Source organism: Benincasa hispida, chromosome 12 (genome assembly GCF_027475165.1).
Source record: "Benincasa hispida cultivar pf3 chromosome 12, pf3_genome.v1.1, whole genome shotgun sequence".
NCBI classification, from domain to species: Eukaryota; Viridiplantae; Streptophyta; class Magnoliopsida; order Cucurbitales; family Cucurbitaceae; genus Benincasa; species Benincasa hispida.
In genome coordinates, this window is record NC_143489.1 from 72060945 (window position 1) to 72080168 (window position 19224).

A 19224-nucleotide genomic window follows, 5' to 3' on the forward strand; every position below is an offset into this window, starting at 1 on the left:
ATCATCCCTGGATTCGTCAACCCTACTACTAAATTTAAAGACAACTCTGCCACAGCCACCAGTTCCACCTAACTTGCTTAAGCTCTACCGGTTCCATCATCTCATTTTCATCTTTGAATACCTCCCATTTTTCATTGTTCTCTTGCACCAATAATATTCTAAGCTCCCTATGGTCATGCACCTTGCATGCTTTGCCCTTCTCCTTCCTTGCTTGGAACTCAACATTAGACAATCATTTTGTCGACCTCTCTCATTTGTTTCCCAGCATAATCGATTTCATTGACACCACCTCATTCAGTTTCATACCTTCCTTTGCTACAATCGAGACGATATTTTTAACAATAGTAATTTGAGTTTTAACACCCTGCTGTTTGATCGAACCTCTCAACTTCATCCCTGGATTCGTCAACCCTACTACTGAATTTAAAGACAACTCCGCTACAGCCACCAGTTCCACCTAACTTGCTTAAACTCACTTTTCGTCTTTGAATACCTCCCATTCTTCATTGTTCTCCTGCATCAATAATATTCTAAGCTCCCTATGGTAATGCACCTTGCATGCTTCGTCCTTCTCCTCCGTTGCTTGGAACTCAACATTACACAATTGTTTTATCGACCTCTCTCGTTTGTTTCCCAGCGTAATCGATTCCATCGACACCACCTCATTCAGTTTCACACTTTTTTTTGCTACAATCGAGACGATATTTTTAACAATAGTGGTTTGAGTTTGGGCCTGACTGTTTGACCTCCTAGGCCTACTTTGCACTTGTTAGTTCTCTGTTTTCAACAAGTTGGACTATCTTCATCATACTCGCAAGCCCAATGAGCTCCCAACAGTCCACTTCAGCCTTGATCCACGACACGAGCCCGTTCATGAACATATCTTCCAAGACCTGATCGGAGAGTTGTGGCAATGGCACTACCACTTTATCGAAGAGATTTTGATACTCTACTATAGTCTCCTACTCAATCAATAAGAAATGACAACACACTGATCCTTTCCTTGACAATCGAAATCATTCCAACAATCTTGTCTTCAGTTCCTTCCAATCTTTGAACAGTTCTCGTTCTTCCTTAGATCATAACCAATCCAAAGCTGCTCCTTCAAAGCAGATAATGACACAATCATCTTTTCAGACTCGCTCAACTTATGTATGTTGAAATATTGATTGGCTTTGAACAACCACAAATCTAGATCAATTCCATTAAAGACTGGCATTTCAACCTTCTTGAACTTAATATGATTCTGATTACAATCGTTGTTTTTCATCTTTAGTATTTCAACAATCATAGCCTTCTCCCGTGTGCTCACTATCTTTTCCTCCTTTGCTCGACTCTTCAGTCACTATCAATCTCGATACTTGTTTCTTTCCTTCCGCTAACAGAGTAATTATCAACTTCCAAGTATAATCCATCAATTGCTGTTGCTTTTCGACTTGTATGCTCAATCGCTCCACACTTTTGGGCAATGACGAAATTGATTGTTGAATTGCTCGTAACTTTTGAACATCCACGCAAAGTCCGAAAAGCTCTTGATTTGTTGCTTCCAGACGTTCCTCCATCCTTTTTCGTGCCATTTTTCCAAATCTCTCCCTAGGTTATCGCTCTGATACCAATTTGATAAGAATCGATATCGAGAAGTCTTGTTCCAATGGAAACAAAAGCCCAAGGGAAAATTACAACTCCCAACCTCACTCGAATACTAAGATCCAATCCTTTCCCTGTCGAGGAGAAGACAACTGCAAATTCAAAAATGAAAACTAAAACTTGATTGACTTCCCCTCCCCCACAAATACTCTCCTTTCTTCTAACCGTGGGGCCCATTTGATTACTATTGGATGAAGAAGCCACACTACCCACTACATAAGTCATCCCCTTTTTACGCCTCCTATGATACTGTAACAGAATTGGAGATCTAACACAAACTCCCTCAAAGTTACGCACACTAGAGACTCCTTGAAGATCCTCAAGAAATCCATGTGTTATGTCCCTCACTAGATGAGAAAAATGGAGGGAAAAAAAGGAATGAAAAAAATAAGAAAGAAAAGTGAAAGCCCACCAGAGTTCCAAGAGATGTCATCCTGATGACTGAGAAAAAGCGAAAAAGATGATGATCCCACACCTTTGACGGAAGCACTTTGGAGCCATCCTTCCATTTCCCAGCCACAAATTTTTTTAGAAAAAAAAAAGAATAAAATAAAAATGGCAGTGGTCGTAATCAAATATTTGTAGGATGATTTTTCTTTCTACAAAAGTTAAACAGCCTGATGTTAATGATAGAAGCAACCAAATTCGGAAAGCTGGGAATAATGTGGTGATGTCCTAGTTGGTTAACTCTAATGACAAATGAGAAAGGTGAAAATTCCTTTATCAAACTGCTAGGGAAACCTTAGGATCTATTAAGAACAAGGGAAAGCTTCATGACCCAAGTCAAAGTGAAATGGAAGTACCAAAATAATTTAGTTTGCAAAAAATGAACTGGTAACAACTTGATCTTAATAAAAATAATAATTGGCAATGCCCCACTGATACAATCTGTAAACTCTCCAACAATTAAAGATAACTAACTAATTGAATAAATAGAAGTAACAAACTCTAAGCCTCTGACAGTATACGTAAGGAGCATTACAAGATTAAACCCCTATCTTCCAACATCAACATGGCTTACAGAGCTACAAGTCCTGCAAATTGCTGCCCACAAACAGGACTAGAATAAAAGAAAAATAAACCTAGGTCTCCACGAAAATCAGAACTATCTTGAAAAGATGAATGTGTACCATAAAAATAGTGGCATATTTTATTTAATATTCCATATTTACAATTACCTGGTAAAAAATATGCTTTCACTTGGAAGTTTTGAAGACCTGGTGGAACTAAGTAAGTTGAAGTTCTTTTTCTGGGTACAGTGCAATAAATTAGCTGATGCTCGTCCTTCTCCAGCCTTAGAAGGCAGACTGGCCTTGCCTTCTTTATTTCCCTTCAAGGGGGAAAAGCCTGGAGAGTTGGGACTTTCCTGACCTCCAATTCATGGATCATCATTATCTCAAACGCCATAAAGTGGCATGAATGCTTTGATGTAGGAATGTGCTAGTGCCCCGGAAAAAATGTAGCTGTCCACTCTGTCAAGTAATCCACCTGCATAATTCTCAATTGAGGTCCATGTATTAGTCAAAATCTTTCCGGAAAACATTTACATGCATTATTGCTTATCTAAAAACGTCTCTCGGGAAGACTGAATTCAAGTGCTCCTAGGCCTTCTCACCCTTCTAGGATTAAATGGTGAACGCATGGGCTTTCTTCTAGTTAAGATATGAAATTAAGTCACATGTATATATCAGAAAGAAATTAAAATACATGTAGTAACAGACCAGAGATCAATTGTGACTAAGAGAAAATATGGACAAAAATACTATCCATGTGAATTAAATTCTACATGCTAATAGATGCTGAAACAAGGCAACTTTGCAGCATGTAGAAAAAAAAACCTTCTTTATCAGATGAAAAATCAACTTTCACTCAAATGAATTGAAGTACCAAAACAACCGGAAATGTTTCAAAAAAGGTCGGCATACGGCATACAAAAAGTTCGCGCCCTTCTTTATCTCTATAAACAGAGTGTCCTGACCACCCAACAGCTGTTCCCCACCCCCCCTCTTTCTTCAACTTCTAGCCTTCTACTGCATGCCTTGAGATACTGCATTTAAGTTCAGTATCTTCTTCTGGTTTCATTTTCTTAAGCTGTCATTCTGGATTTTATTTCTTTTGTATTCGTGGATTTACTGAGCTTTATCAACAACACTTTCTTCTACATTTGGTTTAAAACGAGAGGTTCTTTGTAGAAAACATGAAAAATAAGATGACAATCACTCTCACTTTCTCATTTGCGATGGTTTGAAAGTTTAGTGGATTTATTACGCTACCTAGTGTGTTCACATTTATTTATATGAGAGAGACAGATTACCTGTGGAAAGCTCTAAAAGAGGATGGCTTACATTTGGGATATGTTAAAAGACTACCTCAGAAAACATGAGGATTCCATTAGTCCCAAGGCCCAGCCTAAGCTCCCCTCTCTGGTGAAAGTTAGCATTCACAGGAGTTTCATGGATGTGGTGAAAGGGAACGTGAAGTCTAATTATACTTCAGCAGTGAAATCTGTTCCTGCCTCCCTAGAAAATTTTCGATCTTATTGGGTGGAGTCGTGGAGAAGAATCAAGTAGTGTGGATAGATTACAGTGAAGCATTGGACCAGACTATTTGCTCATGGCAAGTGGATGAGTATTAATTATTATGAAGGTTAGATATTTTTGCAGCCTCTTTTCTTCTCAATCTTTTTATGGCAGACAAGACATTGATTAGGACAAAGGATGGGAGGATTTTAAGTGGTGTGGGCTCCTGGGTACATTTGGAAAGGGGAAGATCTTCGGGAATTTCCATTTGAAAGTTGAGAAATGGTCTAACGAAAATAGCATTCCAGAGTTGTTGGAGGATATGGGAGTTGGATTGCTATCAAGAACTTTCATTTACAATTCTGGGAGGGAATTACTTGAGGCAATTGGAGAATATTGTGGTGGTTTTGTTACCATTTCCTCTAAACCCCTAAATATTTTGGATTGCATTGCAGCTTCCATTGAAGTAAAAAGAACTTGTTTACTTTCATTCCATCAACGATCAAGATTACGAATGAGAAATGGGGAAATTTTTTTTCTTAGGTTTGAAGACATTTCTCCTTGGATTCTCCATAAACATTTAAATAAGATTTTTTTTAAATAGCTTTCCAAATTCTCGGGACTTAATTCATATCCAAAGTGTCTCGGAAGATGAAATGCTTTCTCGGCAAACTCCTTTATTCAATTCAAGCAACGAAGCCGTTGAAGAAGACCTAATTAATGCTCTAGATTCCAGAATATTTAAATGGTTTTGGAAGAGAAAAAAATCATCTATAACATCTCTCCTCTTTATAGGTAGACAAGGATTGGAATCAAAAGCATTAAAAGCAAGCGGTTGATGAAACTTCGATTGGTGGTCAGTGGGAACATTTTCAGACATCTCTGTGAATAAAAATGCGTCACCTCTTCGCAAGGAAAAAACCATTGTCCCCTCACGTTCTTTGTGCGTTAAAGAGAAAAGGTACCATTAATTGATCCAGCCCCAAAGGAGAAACCCTAGCTTCTGGTGATAAAAAATTACTGGACCCAAACATTTGGATTCACGAGCCTAAAGGGAGATATTAAAATGTATCAGTCCCTATACTTCTTTCCACAAACCTAAACCATATGATGAACCAACCAAGTTGAGACAGTCAAAGCTTTGCTAAAAATACTACTTTAAAACTCTATGAAAGTCGCTCAATGCAGGCTTGATATATTAAACTTGTACCACAAAATAAAATTTTAATACATAACAGATGTTGACCATGAGAAAATGGAATTTACCATGTCCAGGGATTAAAGTTCCAGAATCCTTGACACCAGCATCACGTTTTATCATTGACTCAGTAAGATCACCAAAAACAGAACCCAAAAAGTTGAGAAATCCAAAAGCTATTGCACTGTCCAATAAAACATGCCAAACGCATGTCAGTTAATTTATGGAACTATGAAGATCATCAGTTGAATATAACAGTTTCATAATGAGCAATTAGAGTGGAAAACTACATTCAGCTGACAAAACCACCAACCCTATAGGATCAAAATTCAAGTTCACTTGGTATATATAATGCATTTACAAACCCTGAACAAAATCTTGCAAAAAAATAACCTTCATAAGCCTAAAGGCACAAGATAATTTTCAGAATCTAATTGGAGGCAACAGAAAGATATGGAATCAGACTACCATGGTAATCAAGAATATTAATGCCTTTCCTTTGGACAGTTTGATTCAGATTTTCCATAAATGAAAAATCTGTATTAGGTTTTTGAAGGGAATTTGAATTTCTTTTCAGTATCTCATGGATGACACATAAGTTTTATTTAATAACTCAACCTCGCTAAAATTTTAGGAAAATTGCCAATACATCTCTAAACTTTGGGAGTGTATCATCCTGAATTAATAATTGTATCAATTGAAACTCTGAATTTTTGTAAATGTACCTCTATAACGTTTTGTTAAGGAAAACATTGCGAGAATTATAGTTGTATCAAAAAAATCATTATAATGGATAGTCTAAATTGATTCACCTATGAAAATTTAGAAGTTTAACTGATACAGATTATAAGTTGCACACTATTTTTCCAATGAAATTTGGTTGATACAATTACGAAAATTTAGGATTTAAATTAATACAATTATTAGTTCAGGATTTTAATTGGTACAATCATAAAAGTCTAGGGTATAAATCGATATTTTCCCTAAATTTTATTTATCAATTCATATTTACAAATTTACTAATCATAACAAGTTGAAGCCCCTCATAAATTCACTTTAAATCTACGGAGGTGTTTGTTTCACCAACTTGAGTTGGTAAAAATTTTCAACCAAATGTTTGGCCCACCAACTTAGTAGTTGAGTTGATTCTTACCAACTCAACCAATTTCTCCCTCTCTCTAATGTTTCCAATGACTCCACCCACCGACCACCGGCAACCACCACCGTCTCACTTTGGTGACATGCTCCGACAACCACCTTCGGCGGCCAACTCTGGCAAATACCACCTCTAACGATCAACTTCAGCAACCACCTTCGACAACAATTCTAGCAATGACCACCTCTATGCAACTACCTTCAATGGCCAACTTCGACGATCACCTTCAAAGACCAACTCCATCTATCATCTCCAACAACTAACTCTAACGCCTAACTCAACTGATCATATACTAAAAATACTAAAAACAAAAACAAAAAATCTCGACCAATGAAAGTGTTTGTGGGCCAAAATGTAAATGTTAGTGTGGCCAGAGAAAAAACAAATATAAAAGATCATGGCCATAAACTTGATAATTGCAATTGAAGAATTACATACCTAACCATAGAAGATGGCCAGCAAAGAATTTTAGATAGAATAACAGACGTAGCTATGCAACCACCCAAGCCCATAATAGTTCCCTCCCAAGTCTTTTTGGGACTAATATTTGTAAGTGGGGTCTTACCAAATGCCTGCAGAAAAGCACCGAGAAATCATAAGATCTCCACTCAAGAACACAAGGGATTTCATTCTGTTGCAAAATTGGTAGTTTTCAGCACATGTAATATAGTTACATAATAGTTAATAATGCAAATAAAAATGCTAAATTATTACTCAAGGCAGCAACACTACTAAATAACATGAAACCAGATAGGTAATTATATGGATAGTACTCCCAGTCCCAGGAGGATACAAGCACCCAAATACTTGAAAACGTTTTTTAGTCAATTCAAGGTCAGTCTTTGATCCCTTCTCTTATGCAACTCACACTAATAACTTAGCTCAATTACTAGCCTGAAGAAACAACTATCTACTTCCAATAAATAAAGATAATTATTAATTACGTTGAAGTACCATACACATCATGGAAGATAGATGAGGGACTTACCTTGCCACCAAGAAAAGCAAATGTATCAGCTGCAATTATACTGCTCATAGAAATCAAGGTCGCAACAAGGCCAACAGTCCAATGAGCTTGGCCTCCAAGAAGAAATGGCCATCCTGCTCCTATTTCTGCCAACGCGCATGATCTAGTAAGAAAGTATGTCTTACCATTTAAATCAATATAAGTGCATTTTCTTTCTAGCTCCATCAAAGTGCTTCATTAATGGGTGATTCACATCAAATATCAAAGATGGTGTCCAGAAGGTAAATCAATATGTTTACAGTTTGACGCCAAGAAAGTAATAGCAAAAATGACTGACCAGTGTTTAAGGCTGGAACGGCCAAACCACAACGAAGTTTGACCCAGAAACAAGGAAGATAACCACAGTAAAAAAGCCCAAATATTGCACTGCTCAGTTGAGCAAACCGGGGACTGCCTCTTTGTAGAAGCAATGTAATTGCAAGAATGAAGGCAGAAAATGTGATAGCAACATCAAGCTGACCAAAGTAACTGCATGAATATAAGAAATGAATTTAATGTTTGTAGCAACTCTACAGATGAAGATTATTTATTTCTTTTTTTTATAAGAAATCAAGCTTTCATTGCGAAGAAATGTAATATTAGTATTACAAAGGCATAAAAAAAAAGAGAGCCGACATTGAAACAATCACACTTGGAATGGTTGCACTTAATACCAATAACTAGACAATTGATTCAAAGAACTACAGAATCCGGTTAAGATTAATGAAAACTCCTCTTTTACGAAGAAAATGTGTCATCAGCAAACTAGAGATGAGACAGAGGTATATTATCCTTACCCACCTGAAAACCCTCAACAACACCCTTCTCCACTCTCTACAAACAATCCTACTTAGAATGTCTACCACCAGGAGGAAATGAAAGGGCGAGGAGTCGCTCTGTCTTAGACCCCAAGTGGCTTCAATCCAGTCTCAGGTTTTTCCATTGATGAAAATAGAATACCTGACCATTGAAATGCAACTCCTGATCTATGATCTCCATTTGTACCCAAAACCATTTTTTGTCAAGACTTTGTCCAAGAAATCCCAATCCACATAATCATAAACCTTTTTCAAAATCAATTTTATAAATAAACCCCTTGCGGTTACAGCTTCAACAATCTTCAATGGTCTCATTGGCTAAAAGAGCATTGTCCAATACTTGCCTACTGACAGTAAAGGCACCTTAAAAATCATAAATTATCTTCGGAAGGGCTTTCCTAAGCCTGTTCACCAAGACCTTGGTCGTAATTTTATACACACTAGTAATTAAACTAATGGATCTAAAATCCTTAACCACTTCTGCCCTTCCTTCTTAGAGATCAGAAAAACATAAGTTTCATTAATAGTTTTTTTTCTGCAACTCCTCTATCATAAAAACTCATGAGACACCACCATAGATCGTATTTTCTATGAGCCCAACTGTCCTAAAAAATGCCTATGTGAAACCATCTGAGCCTGGAGATGTTTCTCAGTCAAAACTAAAGACTATCTCCTGATCTCTTCTAGAGAAAATAAGGAGTCCAACATAACTTTATCTATAGTCAATGTGAGACCGGTCAAGACCCTCAAGGAAGGGTTTTGGAGAAATAGCCCGGCCAAAAAGAGTAAAGAAAAAAGAGAACCTCCTCTTCAATCTCTTTATGCTCTTGCAAGGCTCTGCCACCTTTGCAAACAAGGGTCTCCCTGGCATTTTGAGCCCTCCCGCTTGCAACCCGATGAAATAAGTAGTCTTGTTATCACCCTCATTCGCCCACTTAAACATAGCGTTTTGCCACCAGCTGATTGTCTTATTTTTAATCACCTCTCCTTTCCTCATTTTGTTGAGAAAACCTCTCCTAGTCGGTCCAAAATATGTGATTTAGTAAATCCTGTTTCTTACCCTTCATGTCACCAAAAACTTCATAAATTCGAAGTTTTAACGACTCCTCTAAATGATGAAGCTTCCCCAGGAAAAACAAAAACCTTCCTATTTGCCTATGGCCTCCACCGCTCACCAAAGTAAAGGGCGACCTAAAAGATGGATGAGATGGCCACATACACATGTCGAACATTGATCAGAGGCAACTCTAGGACCTAAACTCTAGAGAAGGAGTTCATCCACCCTTTGAAAACCAGAAATCTATATATTCGAATACACATGCTCTTATTAGACCACGTAAACTTTCTATTTGTCAATGGAGGATCAAAGACACCCTAGTCACTAACAAACCTACTAAAAAGCCTCATAGAATAGGTCATCCTACCTCTAGTTGATTTCTCAAATGGTATCTAACCACAATGAAATTCCCAGCCAAACACCAGCAAAAACCACATAACCCAAACAAACTCCCTGACTCCTCCCAGAACTCTTCCTTACCTTTCAAGCTGAAGGGTCTATAAACGCCAATGATCCAACCTAACCTATCTCCAAACCCCATGAGAGTGAAACACCTTTCACAATATCAAGAGACTTGGAATGCTTAACCATCCTAGAGAATAAAAATCTCCTTACAACATCTATTGATCAAGCTCAGTCCATTCCACATTACGCTTTCCCCAGAGACTTTTAACCAACTCCCAAAAATAGGAGGAACGTTTAGTTTCAATTAGATTAAATATATTTGGCCACTCTGAGTATGAGTTTCCTTCACCAACCTTCTTTTATCCTGCCCTCTAACCCCCTCACATTCCAAGACAGCACTTTGATTGAGTAACTCCCACAACGCTAGCTTCTAAAGAAGCCTTCTTACGATCATAATTATCTGTGCACTTCATATTTCTCAACCCTTTTACATGTTTCCTCTCTGTATGACCGTACCATTCTTCTTTCCGAAGCCAATTCGTTTTTTCTGTCCAACATTAGGGTTTTTCCTCACAAGACTTAATAAGCACATTTTGCAGGTCCAAGATGGCAAGGTCCCTCTTTGACTGTCCATTGTCTGGAGGGCAGCCATTCACAGAGGTCTCTAAGGGATTGGGCAAAGGATCTTGGCTGCCCAATATGACCCCAGTGGCAAGCTGTTAAAGACCTTCCACCACAAACTCAACACCTTGGTAGTCTCTGCAGCAGGGGTTCATAAAATGAATTGGTTGAAGGATCAACTTAGAAGAAGACGCCCTGACATCATTATACTCAGAGCGAGGAGCTATCACCATCAAATAGAAGATGAAATTTTAAATAATAGTAGAGGCATGTAAATTTAATAGCCATAGGGCTAAAAAAATTGTAATCCATTTAACTAAGCCATCTTAACCTGCTAGTATTTCAAAGTTCAAGGAAATAATCTTTCATAATATCTAAATTTTCATCAAATAAGGATAGCTCCAATACAAAGTAACAACATGTGCAATTCAATTAAGCACAAGTGTGGTGAGGTAGTAGGTTAATAAGATCATCTACACTGTCCTTCTACAATATTAAACTCAAATAATGAGGATTACCCAAAAGAAAATTCTATAAGGAGCAAGGGAACGTGAATACTATTGAAATCTTCTCCAGTACAACAACCAAAAAATAGTAAAAGATTCAGAATGAAACCGAAAAGCAATTAATGATTCTTTTCCCATAAAAAGAATTTCCCCTATTTGTGAAAGTAACAATATTGAGACGGAGACTAGTCATACAAGCTAAGAATGGGCATGAAAGCACAAATAACTGAGCAAATTCGTGAAACATATCGAGGTGGGGGTGCCATTCCTGCAGTGATCCCACGGCTCCTGACCAATTCAAAATACTCACGTGCACCAACAAAAATACATGCAGCAACAGCCACGGTGAATACCCATCCTCCAGCCAATACTATAATACCACCAGTTATTCCAATGCCAAGCCCAAAAACAATGCGCTTCTTCAATTGATTTTTTTTATGTTGATGTTCTGAGATTGGAATTGGATCCTCTTGAAATGATGACTGTTGACCACCCTCAACCTCCTACAAGATAGCCACTTTCAGTAATCAATTTGATACAAGAGATGCTCAGAACATAAACTTGGCTAGGTACAACACCGTTGTTTGAGCCATGAAGGCAGTTATAAGTATGTGTTTAGTACTCTAGCTCACAAAGTGGCCAAAATTCATAAACCTTTTTATTCCCCAAATGTAGTAATCTACTGCTTAGAAAGAGATCCAATTCCAACTGAGCAGCAACAGATAAATTATAAATAAACCTTGAATCTCTCCAAATCGAACAATAATGCAACGTTTTACCCCCAATTGTAACCATTCATTTCAGAAATGTCTAGCACTTTCCTAACCAAACCAATACTGGACTCCAACTTCCATTAAGCCTCAAACTCCCACACTGAAACAAGCAAATTAATAAACCAACACCCCTACCTACCAAATATGCTTCTCCACCCCATGGAAGAGCTGCCCTATGCTAGTCAATTTAGCACCAAAATCATCAAAATTTACCCAATTGAATCCTCTACTTCCACCCCTTAGACAAAAACAATAAACCAAACAAATAAAACAAACTCAAGATAGAACGCAAAGTACCAATTTTACAATCAAAGAATCCAACGTACCTCTTCGGGCTCTTTCCCGTCAATCCGGTCGGGCTCCGCATGTGCCACAGCCACAATGTGGCGTCTCGCCAAATCGCATCTCTTGTTAATTCTGAGCAGGCCCTTTTGGCCATGTAAGACAAAATGCAAGCGATTGAATTTCAATGAGGATCGAGGGAGAGGCAATGGTTTACAGGACGAAGGAAGCAAAGGGCAGGCGCAGGGAGAAGAGAAAGACACCGGAGCGACCTTGTAACAATCGAAATCCGGAAACGATATGTTCGTAGTCATGAGAGAATTCCTACAGCTGAAAATAGGTGGCATCAAATTCGAAATCCGATTTCAGAGGTAGAAAAAAACGCATCCAAATCTGTCTACTATGTTGATACTGTACTGTCAGAGAAGATGTTATCCGTGGAGAGGAGGAAGGTGAAGATTTGGCAAGGATGAGAAAGCCTGAAACCCAGAAGGGAAGAACTCTATTGAAAATCACAATTGTCAAATTTCTCCAAAATCATGGCGTTGCTTACTATTACATCCACAAACTTATCAAATGATCCTATCAATTTAATGACTCAATTTTTATCATTCAAGGGTTGAATTTCCACCATTGTTTTAAATTTGAAAAATCAATTTTAACATTTCTATAAGTTTGATACTCTATTTTTATAATTAAAAGTTTATAGATATGAGTAGTTTGTACAATTTGATCTTATTATTTTTAACGGGCATTTTCTTTTCTTTTTTCTTTTTTCCATTTTTTATTATAAATAATCTCAGAGTGAGTGATGTTGTTTTGATTTTAAAATTTTAATTTCAATAAATTAAATCATAAACTTAAATTTAATTGGAAAGAATGAGTAAAACCTATCTCTTTCGAATCTCAAAATGGTGTCAAAACTCACCGACAGATAACATGTATTCTCAATCAAAAGATTATATATTCAAAATTCGAATCTACCATCTAATAAATTGTCTAACAAAAAAAAAATAAAAGTGTTCAGATTTATTTTGGGTGGAATAGATATGATTATAAAAGAATCTTAGCATTTTTTCTATTAGGTAAAATAGATTAGGATTAAATCATTTCTAAATCACACATTCATTTCACATCCTTTTTAAAATCAATTAGGGTTTGATTGATAGCGTTCTCGTTTCTCGTTTCTTGTTTCTCGTTTCCTGCTTCTTGTTTCTCATTTCGTGTTTCGTGTTTCTTGTTTTTTAAAAACTAGAAACAAGAATATGTTTTGTAACTATTTTTGTTTCTTGTTTCTTGAAAAAAAAAAACATAAATATAAACGTGTTTGACAACTGTTTCTTGTTTCTAGTTTCTTTTATTTTTTTCTCTTACCCTTCCTCTTATATTATAGTTTAAATATAATTTAATTATGTAAAATAAAAAATATATAACATGCATTAAGATATAAAAACAATTATAAAACATTAACATTATCCGATACAAATAATAATTATAAAAAATCTACATTATCTAATACGAATAAGTCTCAATGCAAAATTAAGAACAATAATACAGTTAATTTTATTATCTTTCAAATGTTTCTCAAATTTGATTTGTAATATTATTTTTCACTTGAGTCATTCATCTTAAATGACATCAACTGAAATCCAATTCAATTATATTATTATATAAATGTTATGGTTGTAAAATATTAAAGTTAAACTTGATAAATGTCTTGTTAAACAAAATTTATGTATTGTAAAATTCTAGCAGGTTTCCCATGTACTAAAAAGATTGAAATTAAAATAAAATATAAATATGCAAGTTGTAATTTAAAGAGTAATTGTTTTAAATGGTAAAACTGCTGAAAATATTTTCAAGTATAGTAAAATGTCACTATCTATCTATGATAGACTGCTCAGTGATAGAAGTCTATTGCAATTTATCATTGATAGACAGTGACATTTTGTTATATTTGTAAATAAGTTGGCTCATTCTTTATTTGAAAACAACCCTAATTTAAAACTCAAATTTAAAATAAAAAATAATATATACATTGAAATTTTGAAAATTAAAAACTAAAATAATATATGTCTAAATATTGGAAAATGTTTGTTCACACGAGGTTTTCGGAGAAGCTTGTTTCATGGAATTTGAACTTTGTATTTGTATCAATTTCAAAAAAGTAAGTATAATCTCTAACACAATAATTCTTTGATGCGTTCAAAATAAACTTTAATATTTAAACTGGTTGATCTTCTTCGTTGATCGGCGTTTGGACTTGTTGACCTTCTTAAATGATCAACTTTTGGGCTTGTTGATTTTTTTAGATGATCAGCCTTTGGGTTTGTTGATCTTCTTGGATGATCGATCTTTGGGCTTGTTGATCTTCTTGGATGATCGGCCTTTGGGCTTGATGATCTTTTTGGAGGATTAGTGTTCGCACGAGGCTTCTAGAGAAACTTGTCTCGTGAAGTTGAACTTGAGTTGGTGTTGATGTTGATGTTGATTTGATGTGATGTGGGTCGATCTCTAGTACTTGATCCTCTTATTCTCTCTTGATTGAATGCGTACGCTTGATCTCTATTTTGGTCCTTTTTGACTTATTTTGAGTACAATTCACTTCTCGATCATGAATCTTGGAAATCACTAGGAACCACATTAAATCTGATAAAAATATATTAAAAACAATCCTAAATCTAAGGCAAATAACGCATATTTTGTGTGCGTTTCTGAAGGAACTCTTATACAAGAGTACCTCTGAGCGGAAGCGGATCTTTCCAAAAGCATGGTGACAGAATTACCACATTTACATTCACACATACAGATATGCATCAAACTACTAAATTACTGGCATGCTGAGAGATAAATAAACAAGAGAACGAGTAAACTTAACAATTGAAGACTCTCTTCACTTAAAATCTCGCTCTCTCCATGACTGGAAGCTTTCGATCTCGCTGGAATGTCAGGTATCGTTCAAAACACCCGATCGTCTACCACGAACAACTCCACACGAACAGACAAAGAAGATGGGGATGACACCATCACTTGGAACCCTTAGTATTCTCGGAGTGAGAATTCAAAGAATGGGCTCTATTCGGATTTGGTAGAGGTGAGGAGGAAAATAGATTGTATACAACGATCAAACAAGTGAGAGAAGGCAACGTCTGTCATACAGGCAAGATGGTTGATCATTTAGGCAAAGTACATGATCATGTAGGAAAAGGTAAGCGATCATCTATACGATCCTTTAGTTAAAGCTCGGCGCTAAGCGATCATTTAGGAAAAGGTAAGCGATCATCTAGTAGGAAGCATACGTGTGTAAGCGATCATTTAGTAAACACAAGCTATCGTATAGGCTTTGACTTACTAAGCGATAGAAAGCAAAACACACTATGAGCAATTAACCGTGTTCTTTCGATATCTTTGCAAAATGAAAACAATTTTCATTTTATTCTTCAGTTACGATAACTTAATGGAACTTCCCACTAACGCACAGTTACGGAGAAAATGGTGGCTAATTATCTCATAATTTTCCAATTAAAAAATATTAAATATAATCATATTATATTCATTAACCTATAGTTTAATATCACATATCAACCATAGTATTTTCTCCTCCACTAGATATAAATCATATTTATATCCAATTTTCTCCAATTAATGTATCTCATATATAAAGTTAATCATATCATATATAATTAACTAGTTCAATTATATCATATATAATCAAACTCCCTCTTGTCAATTTGAACATTTCAAACTGACCCAAAAACTGATTCTCAACTTGAATCTAAGCTATCAAGTGGACCTTATAGACCTATGGCTCGAAGCTCTAACAGTACGTGAATAGCTGACTAAACTATTTAGCCATGAGATCCACCATCCGTTAACTGCCAGACATTCCCCTAAAGACTGACAGCTGAACTCTCCTTACCACAGATATATTTTTGTGTCCATCGGATATAACCAATCATCAGTATGATAACCCTTCACAGATGCTCGTAAGTACAGCTGGATCAGTTTACCCTTTTGCCCCTGTAGTTACATCTTACTTCTTAAGTACCACCGATCCCTCTAATGAACTATACAACATAGTCCTACTATGTGTGAACACCTCTCGAGCCATGATAAAGTGTGTGGCACCACATCGTTCAAGCCCTGGGATCAGCCCTTAAGGAAGCAATCTATCTACTTACCCCTGCTTCGGGGAAGAAGTGAATTTCATCTTATGTAGTTGAGTTCCCAGCTTCTAAATCAGACGAATCCCCAAAGTGGTAGGTTTGAGTCGGCGACCTGGCCACTCACACCCATGCAAATCAAAGGATCGTCCTCAATGGCAGGAGTTTCCAACTCATTCAGGATTGAAGTCATGTTACCTATGGTCATCCTTGTGAAGTGAAGTCTCTGTCATGAACGACGTTATATAACGAGACATTAATACTTTGTGGTCAAGTCTTATACAACTCTTTGTATAGGACGCTCCAGCTCGCATGTCCCCACACGAATGATCAGGATCAGACCATTTATAGCAAGTCACAACAGTTGTAACTATTCCACAAAGTGGGCTGCATCCGTAGCATTACCAGGATAAGGTTTCCCTCCTATATCCATATATTACAGACCATTTTGGTTATCACTTAAGACATGATCTACTTGTATGTCACCACACACATGCTTAAGTTACATAATGATAACTAGGGATTTTAGTTTATTGGTTTGTGGTAAAGCAAATAAAACATTCAATGTGCAAAGTCAAGTAGTAAAGAAAATATCATATATTATACATCACAAGTCTTCGTACAAAAGTGTGTTTACAAACTACAGGATACGAGACTTTAGGGCATCATCCCCAACAGTTTCACCATCCCAAACATAAGATTTTGCTAGTCTAGAGAAAAAAAAAAAAAAGAAACAAGAAAATAGAAGACTTCTAAATAAGTGTACTAATGATTCATGCCTCAGAGAATAGTCAATTTAGAACGAATTGTTAGATCCAAAATTGTGATGAATTTTAAGGGAAAATGGAGTTTGAGAAAACTTGGAGTTGTGGGCTTTGAGAGGAAAAGTTCAGCTTCAATAGTTAGCCCAACCCCAAATCTCAACAATTTTTCTTTTATTTAAAGAAGAAATCATGCAAATTAAGTTCATCTTAAAGCGACAACAAATTGAAGATCAATTATAAGTGGGATTTGAGGTGGTTTAAAGAGGTTCAATGTGGGAAACATCCACCAACTCAAAAATCCATTTAATTTTTTGAATTTCTAAAATTCAAATTTTAAATGAATTTTCTTAAAGTTAATTCAAATAATTAATTTTAAATAAAATTAATTTAAAAACCAATTTTAAATAAAATTGATTCTAACAATTAAAATATTAATTTTAAACAATTTAATTAATAATATTAAATTAATAATTAATAATTAACACCAATTCCGATCATGAATCCCTATTCATGTGTACAATACTTGAATCATATTTAAATATTTCCAACTCTCCATATTGTTTAATTCATAATTAAATGATAAGACATTAAGTATATCGAATATAATTAACGTTTACTTCCTAAATAAAATTTGAACGTTTCAAATTTTCTCATCACTCTATTCTAAGGTTTAGTTCGATATGAACTAGTAGGGGACTTAATAGACCTACAAGATCATCAGCTTCAACGATCCGAGATTGACCGGCTAAACTCTTTAACCTAGTTAACTAGCATTCGTTAACTACCAGGACACTCCATTATAGCCCAGTAGTTGCATTCTCCTCACTGTAGATATATTTATGTCCATTCGATATAATCATGATTAGATATAGTTGCACTCTCCTAGTTAACCAGCATTCACAGGTTGTTCTTACAGGTGGGTTAAAATTACCGTTTTACCCTTGTAATTACATCTTGTTCCTTAAATCCTACCGATCCTCTAATAAACAATTGGTTTGTGGTTTAACCACCAAATCGAGTCTCTCTCGAGCCAATGAGAGGGTGGGGCCTCTTGTTCAGGATTCGAAGTCAGCACTTAAGAGATCAATTTATCTACTATCCCTAGAATTGGCTAGGAGGGGAATCCATCTTGCAGGACTATGTCCCAGTATCTACCCGGTCTTATCCCTAAAATAGTAGGCTTATTAGTCGACAAACTCGAGCCAATCTCACCCATGTAGATTAAAGAATAATCTCGAATAAAGAGGAGTTCATAGTTAGCTCAGGATTAAGATTGAGTTACTTGGGTCATCGTATTGAAATAGTTAGTCTTCACAGCAAACAATGTTATAAAATTCAAGGCTGAGAATAGTAGAGAAGATATCTTGGTGGTTCACTATTGCATAGGATGCCCCCACTCGCATGTCTTCACGTGAACAATTTAGGATCACATCGTTTGTATCAAATACAAAGTGGGCCGCATCCAAAGTATCCTCAAAATATGGTACCCAACCTTATCCCTATACTATAGATTGTTTTGGCTATTTACTCGAACTTGATCTATGTTTATGTCTTCACATATAGTTCAAGTATCCATGCTATAGCTAGAGGTTCTTAGGTTTATTGGATTTAGGGTTCTTAAATGCAATCCACATATTCAATAACATTTTTACTGAATAAACCTCAATAACAACTTTATTGTAAAATAGAATTCGTTTATTGTTTGCAAATCACGAGTTTTAGGACATAAAACTCAATGGTGACTACGTGCTCATTGCTCAGATCTAATAGCATGCAACGGAAGCAAACAGAATCAATAAATACTCTAATTACATTTAATTTGAGTTCTAAAAGCATGCTTAAACAGAAACTTCAGAAGGGGGTTTCTAAACTACATACCTTTGATGAATTCTCCCAATTCCAAGCTGGATTCACGTGAATCCAGCTCTAATTCAATAGTAAACCACCAAGAAAACTTCTCTACTATTCTCAGCCTTGAATTTGAGTGGTGGAACTCCAAAATGGAGTGAATTTGTGAAGGAAAAAAATAGGTTTTTGTCGAAAGAAGAACACTACAGCAAGAATTTTTCTAATTGCAAAAAAGCTTAATCACCTCTTTAAATTGAAGAGGTTTTATATTTGATTCACATGCAAGCACTGAAGTTCAGCAACATTGACACTTCAATCATCTGAATTCAGTGGGCAAGGTGTGTAATTGGAGAGGAAACACCTCATACTTCACAAAAGTGGGGTGTTCCCACTTTCTTTTTCAAATTTCCCTTTTCTCTTTTATTTTTTTTTAATTTCAATTAATTAAAAATTAAAACAAA

The 19224-nt window shown here is 36.0% G+C and overlaps 1 protein-coding gene across 4 annotated transcripts; it reads right to left on the minus strand.

The window, feature by feature from the left end:
• Positions 1 to 2474: 2474 nt before the first annotated feature.
• On the minus strand, positions 2475 to 12624 carry CDS4 (cytidinediphosphate diacylglycerol synthase 4). Of its 4 annotated transcripts, XR_016525470.1 has the most exons (9): positions 12406 to 12559; positions 12033 to 12318; positions 11129 to 11436; positions 7825 to 8015; positions 7509 to 7633; positions 6959 to 7092; positions 5433 to 5548; positions 2826 to 3135; positions 2475 to 2691 (listed from the first exon to the last, which is right to left on the minus strand). XR_016525470.1 is itself a non-coding variant. In XM_039018884.2 (8 exons), exons 2-8 carry the CDS (start codon positions 12300 to 12302, stop codon positions 3044 to 3046), a joined length of 1236 nt encoding a protein of 411 aa, XP_038874812.1. In that variant the 5' UTR covers positions 12303 to 12318; positions 12406 to 12566; the 3' UTR covers positions 2475 to 3043. The 4 variants fall into 4 exon arrangements, 2 of the variants coding, with proteins under 2 accessions (XP_038874812.1, XP_038874811.1); XR_005478961.2 differs by having other exon boundaries at positions 12033 to 12624; XM_039018884.2 differs by having other exon boundaries at positions 2475 to 3135; positions 12406 to 12566.
• Between the last annotated feature and the right edge of the window lie 6600 nt (positions 12625 to 19224).